The 8,312-nt window shown below is 43.6% G+C and overlaps 1 protein-coding gene across 2 annotated transcripts in view; it reads left to right on the top strand.

Moving 5' to 3' along the window:
• Positions 1-1,448: 1,448 nt before the first annotated feature.
• The window catches only part of XRCC5 (X-ray repair cross complementing 5), an 86,681-nt gene continuing 79,817 nt past the window's right edge, over positions 1,449-8,312 (top strand). The window contains exons 1-2 of one of the 2 annotated variants that reach the window (XM_005896176.3): positions 1,449-1,615; positions 5,816-5,929. In XM_005896176.3, the coding sequence (XP_005896238.2) occupies positions 1,595-1,615; positions 5,816-5,929 (135 nt within the window). In that variant the 5' untranslated portion in view covers positions 1,449-1,594. Of the gene's footprint in view, positions 1,616-1,837; positions 1,991-5,815; positions 5,930-8,312 lie in introns of those variants that run through there. The other variant, XM_070386961.1, reaches the window with a different exon arrangement.

The raw sequence follows: 8,312 nt of genomic DNA, 5'->3' as shown, positions 1-8,312 counted from the left end.
CCTGAACTCTAAAAAGCACAGTCTAAAAGTATCTGACTCTCCTGGCTTCAGTCTATTTGTAATTTGGGTTCCCTCAAGATCCCTCCCTCATCATGGCCTCCCCACATCTTTCCAGCTTCACATCTGCTTTTCTTAAGTCTGATTTTCAAGATGATTAGACTTAATGTTCTAGGTTGGCAGACACTTGCAAGTTGCTAGATCCTTTGTCCAATCAGCCGTCAGCTTGTGGGCCATTTGGTACAGAAAATAGCCTTTTCTGTGCGAGGTTCAACTTGGGCCTGCCTCCCTCAAAGGGGCTGCAGGCTGGACAGTTTCCTTTGAAAGGGGGTGGGGAGATTGTCAGGCACCGTAATTGACAGCTGCCACTTCTAGAACATCTCCCTAGAATTCTTCTTGAATTAAACCTCACTTCCCCCTTTCCTAACTAGGTATGTGCTAAGTCACTTCAGTCCTATCTAGTTTTTGCGACTATATGGGCTAAGCCCATCAGGCTCCTCTGTCCATGGGATTCTCCAAGCAAGAATACTAAAGTGGGTTGCAGTGCCCTCCTCCAGGAGATCTTCCCCACTCAGGAATTGAACCTGCCAGTCTTATATCTCCTGCACTGGCAGACAGGTTCTGTACCACTACCACCACCTGTGAAGCTCAGGGATACTCTGAAGTATTGGCAGATCTTTAGCAGATGCTGTTCATGCCTCCAGGCCTATATACATCCCACCTCCTCTTCAAGAAAGAATGCTGTTTCCACTTTTGATTGCCTGGAAACTACTTTTCCTTCAGGAACTGGTTCTAAGGTCATCGCATCTGCTGTCTTTCCTTATCCTTCTTATAAGAAGAAACATAATTTATTCATGCTCATATACAAGTAAATCTAACTCCAGATCTCTGACATAAAACGCTGTGTTATTCTCAATGTGAGAAAAGGAGAGTGACTCTTTCGGAGAAGAGATTCCTATTTACCTAATTCTAGAAATTTGGGAAGTTCGAAGACCACAAAGTCCCTTCAGTTCAGTTCAGTCGCTCAGTCGTGTCCGACTCTTTGCAATCCCATGGACTGCAGCACACCAGGCCTTGCTGTCCATCACCAATTCCCGAAGCTTACTCAAACTCATGTCCATTGAGTCGGTGATGCCATCCAACCATCTCATCCTCTGTCGTCCCCTTTTCCTCCCGCCTTCAATCTTTCCCAGCATCAGTGTCTTTTCAAATGAGTCAGTTCTTCGCATCAGGTGGCCAAAGTATTGGAGTTTCAGCTTCAACATCAGTCCTTCCAATGAATATTCACGACAGATTTCCTTAAGTTCCTTAAAATGAAAGTGAAGTCGCTCAGTCGTGTCCGACTCTTTGCGACCCCATGGACTGTATAGCCTACGACGCTCCTCCGTCCACAGTTCCTTAACCAGGGGACAAACGCAGTGAACCCGCGCATGCTCAGAGTCTCGACGCACAATTTCCCCGCCCCTTTCAGGCTCCGCGGGAAGCCGCTTTTCCCGCAACACTCCAGGCACTCCAGCTCTGAATCCTGTGGAACTGAGTTTCGGCGCCGCAGGTTCCCGCTCGGAAGAGGCGGTCGAGGCGCTTGTGGGGCGGCAGCATGGCGCGGTCCTGGGATAAGGTAGAAAGACCATTAAGCGTGGGCCTACGTCTATGCCTGGGGTCCGGAAAAGGTGGTTCGGCAGCAGGAATCATGGGATCACGGCGGTGCCATGGAGTGAGGAGGGGAGTTCCCGGTGGTGGGCTGATCGAGCGATGCGCTGTGAGAAAAACTGGGCATTTGGAGTCTGAAAAATGGGAATTGGGGCCTCGCTCAGTCCCCACCCCCGCCGCCTCCTCAGTCCTTCCGCGCTTACTTTATCGCCACCGGTCCACATTCTGTCCCCATCCCACTCCGACCTCTCCTCGGTACCTCTCCATCTCCAGCCTGCCTCCAACTCCTCCATTACTTCTGAATCTGGTTTGTAAAAATCTGTGAGGATGGACGTTAGTTATGGTAAGCACCAATCCCACAGTCTCGTAAAACATCAGAGAGGGATTGCAAGTGAAATAATTTGAAATGTAAAACACTCTTATTGTTGTTGTTTAGTCGCTAAGCCGCGTCTGACTCTTGCAACCCCATGGACTGTAGCCCGCCAGGCTCCTCTGTCCCTGGATTTCCCAGGCAAGAATGCTGGAGTCAGTTGCCATTTGCTTCTCCAGAGGATCTAACCAACCCAGAGATCACTGAGCCACCTGGGAAGCCCCGTTCTATTATTACCTCTATAGTAATCGAGTATCAAATATTTTGCATTTATTGAAAGCTTACTCTGATGAAGCACTGGTCTAAAGGTTTTATTCCTGTCTTACTTAATCTTCACAACAAGCCCAGAAGTTGAAACGTTTTTTCTCCTTTACAGTTGAGAAAAGCAAAGCTTAAAGAAAGTGATTAGCCCCAAGGTCACCCAGTCCATAAGCAGTAGAATCCGAATTTGAACACAAGTTTTCTGCTCTCAGAGCTCTGGAGAATGTTTCTCTTGCTAGGAATCGATGATTCTCAGTGACCCAGGTTAATAACGTATGGTGATGAATTTTTTAAATAGTGTTTTCAATATAGGCAGAAAGTGGTACTTGTCTCTGAGGGATCATAGAGGTAGGTGTGTTCAGAGGAGTTGTTCATTCATCCATCCATCTGTAATCTCAAGAACTAGGCCCTTTATTAGGCAACTGGTATACAGATAAGATTGGAGAAGGAAATGGCAGCCCACTCCAGTGTTCTTGCCTGGAGAATCCCAGAGACTGGTGGGCTGCCGTCTATGGGGTCACAGAGTCGGACACGACTGAAGTGACTTGGCAGCATACAGATTAAGATAGGAGTTGGAGCAGGTGATTCCTAGTGCCCTCACCTCCCCATAGGGAAATAACTGATTAAAATGGTTATAAACATATGCCACGTACCTCCTTTATTCCTTTCAGCTGCTGAAAACTTTCAGCTCTAATAAAGCAGATGTTTATGGCAGGTGGACTTATAGCAAAATTCTAATACCCTCGTTGCTTCAGTGTTTAAATGGCGGGCGGAGCAGGGCGGGGCGGAGGGGGGAGGTTGGTCACTATGCCACTCAGTTTCTTTTTCCTGGTTTTCTTCCTGCTGTCAGAAAAGAACTTGAGATACTACATAGACCATTCTCTGCTTTCAGATAAGAAGTTCCATACTGTGAAACCCTTTGTTGACATTTTTTGGATAGCTGATTCCTGGCAAAGGACCTTTAGTCCTCTTTTTTTAGAGTTTTCTTTTTTTAAAGTAGCTTTATGAACTTATTTATATATTAAGTAAGTACAGCAGCATATTTGGGGACTCTCTAACTTTTTTAAAGATTGTTATGCTCAGAGCATTGAAAGTATGGGATGTAAATTTTTTTGCTCTCAAAGGAATTTCTCCAAACATGCTATTTATAACCTGGAGCTCTCTTAATATTAGTACATTATGTTTAATTTTTTGTAAATTAGGGGAAAACTTAAATAGTCTTTCCTTTCCATAGTTTTGCCTTGCCTGAGATGTAACCAAATTAGATATCATCTGTAATGTCCCTGATAGGAGCTCACCCAGGTTTTTCAAAGAATTCTAGGGTCAGGAGATAGTTGTTTCAGAAAACAATTTCACTGATTACTTCTAGGTATCATTTTTCCTTCCCTTCAGTTTAGTTCAGTCGCTCATTCGTATCCGACTCTTTGTGACCCCATGGGCTGCAGCACACCAGGCCTTGCTGTCCATCACCAATTCCCAAAGCTTACTCAAACTCATGTCCGTTGAGTCGGTGATGCCATCCAACCATCTCATCCTCTGTCGTCCCCTTTTCCTCCCACCTTCAATCTTTCCCAGCATCAGGGTCTTTTCCAGTGAGTCAGTTCTTCACATCAGGTGGCCAAAGTACTGGAGTTTCAGCTTCAGCATCATTCCCTCCAAAGAAATCCCAGGGCTGATCTCCTTCAGAATGGACTGGTTGGATCTCCTTGCAGTCCAAGGGACTCTCAAGAGTCTTCTCCAACACCACAGTTCAAAAGCATCATTCTTCAGCGCTCAGTTTTCTTTACTCTCACATCCAACTCTCTAAGTCCAACTCTCACATCCATACATGACTCCTGGAAAAACCATAACTGTGACAAGACAGACCTTTGTTGGCAAAGTAATGTCTCTACTTTTTAATATGCTGTCTAGGTTGGTCATAATGGACTCAAATCAATTTCCATGTAACTTCCATCTGTTAATCCTATTATCTCTCTTGCAGAGCTGTTTTTTTGTAACACAGCTGTCAACTATATGAGGATAACAGTCAGGTTCCTCTAAATCTTCTTGTCTGGTTCAAATAGCCAGTTTTTTCCACCTGTTCCTCTCATCAAAAATGCTCCAGATCCTTCTCTAACCTGCTTATTTCATATTCGGTCTTATAAGATGTGATGATCAGAACTGCTCAGTTTGTCAAATGTGGTCCAGTCAGTACAAAGCATAGGTGAGACTGTCAGTCAATGTCAGATAATGTTAACTCTGGAAAAGACTTTAGATCTCATTTAGTCCACTTAGTCCAACAACTGCTTCCTGCCTCCACAGATTAGCAGTGAAGTTAAGTGATGTGCCTGAGAATGTAGCTATTTGGTAAAAAAGATGGGACTGATTCCAGGTCTCCAGATTGCTAATCTAGTCTTTTAAAAAAAAAAAAAAAACATTAAACTTGTCTTTTCCTTCCATGAATTTACTACAACATTGAAAATGTTTTTTACTGTACCATTTAGGACCAAAAATATTTTAGAGGGTGGGATAGGGTAAATATGGGGAATCTAGTACTGTAGCCATGCCATGCTGGTGACATTTTATAATCCACCCTGAAATTGTGAGCTGCTGTTTGTTTAGGTCTCCTCCAACCCAATTCAGTTAAATTTTGGATGCCAAATGTAGGACTTTACATGTATCCGTTTTACTTTCAGTTTATGTTTGCCCTATTTCCTTAGTCCCCAGTGTGCATGATTACTAGCCAATGACTAGAGTCTTTATTTGGTTTCCTCTCCCTGCGATTCCCCTCATTCACAGGACTTACTCCTACTCATCCTTTAGTTCACCCAAGGATCGTGTCTAGAAAGTCTTTCTGCTTCCTTACCTGTCCTCTATCACTTCCACTAGTCTTGGGTAGATGCCCCTCCTATGTGCTGTCTCAGTGCCCACTGCATACCTCGGTCATGGAATATTGTGCTGGTATCATTGGTGTCTGTGTCCCCTACAAGAATAGATTTGGTGTCTTAGTCTTCATTTTAGATTCTCAGTGTACAAACTGATTCGAATTATTGGAGTATATCATTTTAGCATATATAGATTGTGACAGTCGCCTATTGCCACAAAAATGCTTTATGACAAACTATACTCCAAATCAGTGGCTTGCAACAAAAGCATCTGTCCTCATGCCGTAGGGCTGCAGATCAGTTGAATTTTGGGTTTGATGGATTCGGGGCTGAGCTGGGCTGGACTTAGCTCTTGCCTGCAGGTTGTTTTCGGATCTGCTCCCCATGGGTTTATGCTCAGGCTCAGGCCAAAGGAGCAGCAGCTGCTTGGAGCATGCTCCTGTCCTGGCAGGTGAAATACTTTGTAGCTTTCAGAAATAGCAGGACTATTTAAAGTTTCTCCACAGTAAAAATTCATATGTCTTACATCCATTCTCTACATTGAACAACTCCCCTCCCTTTATCATGCATCCCCTGAATATATGAGTGAAATAAGCAAAGGACATGTCCTTTGTTTTATTTTTTTAATGACCATTAATATTTTCTCACACACTCTCTGGGACTTCGTTTCTAGGCAGCAGTGGTGCTGTGTATGGATGTGGGCTTGGCCATGAGTAACTCCTTTCCTGATGAAGAATCCCCATTTGAACTAGCAAAGAAGGTGATGACCATGTTTGTGCAGCGACAGGTAAGATTCAGAATGGTCTTGAGCTTGTAACTCATGGTTTAACTGTCTATGGCTTCAACTTAGTAGTGCAAGATGCCCACTTCTTTATGTTGTCCACCCTTGGTATTTGGGGTAATCTGAGGAGTTATTCTTATACACACTCATGTGCAAGTCCAGCTGCCATTAGAGCCTGATGTTTTTTCTTGTCTCGTTTTGGCTCCTCCACTGGATATGGCAGCTTTTCCGAAACAAGAGGCAATGTAATGTTTAAATATGTAACTGCTATAGCTAGATGACCTGGGTTTGAATCCTTGCTCTGCCATGTCACTTACTAACCTTGCTATCTTGATTAAGTCTTTCAACTACCCTGTGCCTATTCCATTTACCTTTTACTGGTTACAAACTACCCTCCCAAAACTTAATGTCTTAAATGACAGTTAAAAAAAAGTCATCCCTTGTGGTTTTGTGAAATAACTGGGTGTCTGAGACGGGTAGTTCTCTCTGAGGCCTCTCGTGCGGGTGCACTCAGTGGTGGCTGGGGCTGAGTCATCTCAAGGTTCGGTGAGGCCCTACCTATGCATCCGAGATGTCTCAGTCCCGTGGCTGACAGTGTTGCCTTCTGGTGGCTGTGTGCTCAGTTGGGCCTGTCCCCCAGAACCCTTACATGTGGCCTCTCCGTGTAGCTTGGGATGCTCAGTATAGCAGTTGGTTCTAAATTTCTAAGACTGGATATTCTAAGAGACCTGGTTATGTGACTTTTATAACCTAGCTCTATAAGTCCCAGAAAGTCATTTCCACTGCCTTCTGTTAGGTCACTTAGGTGGCTCACGTTCAGTGGGGGAGAAGGGGGCGGGAGCTAGACTCCCGTGCTGTTTTCAAGAGTAGCCTCTAAGTTCAGAGGGAGGAGGAATGGATGGAGGCCACTTTGAAGACGTGATGCCGCAGCGTCCTTTGTGTCAAAAGGGGGAAAATAATAGTACCTCTAAGAAGAAAGTGCTTAGAACAGTACTTGGTGTATTGTAAACACGGTATATGTTTTTATTATCATTATTACTACAGTTATTCATTTCTGCCCTTTCCACCTGGTTTGACTGCTGCTTTTGCTAAGTCCATGAAGCTCTGCTTCATCCACTGCTCTGCCGGACACCTCTGTGCTTCTTCTGGGTGTTACCTTTTCCACTTGGAACTAGTACCTACCACCTGTCATCCTAGAGTTTTTTTTTTTTACAAATTCTGATAACCTGAAGCCCTAATCTAATGTCTTAAAGAAGACAAGGATGCTCTTAACCCCGTTCTTGGTTATAGTAATTAGTGTCGTGACACTTAAGTAGTGGGGTTGTGCCCCCATGTACTGTGTGTGTAGTTTTAAACAGTAACAGTGCTTTCAGTCATTATTTGTGGCTCTGCCCCTTGCATGGGAGTCAGAGTGAATCTGGAAGGCCAGGAGACAAAACCTGGTACCACTCCATGCTGCATGCAATTCCCCCCCCCCTCCTGGCTGAGATTCTGTCATCAAGTAAGACTACCTTGCGTCAAGATGAATACTTGTGTGGGATACAGCTAGAACTCTCACTGGCCCGCCCCACCGGTGTGCTGGAAATATCTGAACCCCAGCAACTGGGACCTTCCTTCCATGTGCAACCGGCGGTTGTAGCTGGAATTGCTAACAGAGCAGAGAGAGATGAGGAACAACAGAATCCCACCCTTAACCCATAATGCAGCATTCTTCTTACCAATGGCTTATGTTAGTGAGCAGGTGGGAACAGGACTGCGTTTTGTGTCATACTATGTCTTGTTTTTTAAATTTCATTACGAAATGCTTTGTAAAAGAAGCAAGTACAGAGAACAATATAATGGAAAGCTGTTTTCCCATTGTCTAGAGCTATATCGCCCTAAAGTTTTACACTATTTGTTTGATTTCTTTTCTTTCTTAAAAAATCTTAAATTAAGGCCTCCTGTGTGTCTCCTCCTAACACTTTCCTTTCCTCTTCCTCCCCTCCTTTCCTCAGAATTTTCAGTTATTACTGTGCATATTTTATACTTTGGTTTAAGTGTATTTGTAAATAATATTTAGTATTGTATGAAGCTCTCAAAAGTATATGTCATAGTATTATGCAGTACATATAATTCCACAAGTTACTTTTTCTCAACCTTATGTTTTTGAGATTTATCCATGTTGGTAAACACTGAACAAATTCATTTATTTTTTTTAACTAGGGTATAATATTCCATTGTTAAATATTTTGCAGTGTGTTTTTGGATTCTTCAGTTGACTGTTTAAAGTTTTGCCCTGTTATGAACAGTGCTGAAGTAAACTTGAACTTTCTTGTCCCTTGTTGTCTTGTGTACATGTGTAAGGGCTTCTCTATAGTATATATATACCTACAGGGGAAATTGCTGGGAT

The sequence above is a fragment of the Bos mutus genome, chromosome 2 (genome assembly GCF_027580195.1).
Source record: "Bos mutus isolate GX-2022 chromosome 2, NWIPB_WYAK_1.1, whole genome shotgun sequence".
Taxonomy (NCBI): Eukaryota; Metazoa; Chordata; class Mammalia; order Artiodactyla; family Bovidae; genus Bos; species Bos mutus.
This window is presented reverse-complemented; position numbering and strand designations above follow the sequence as displayed.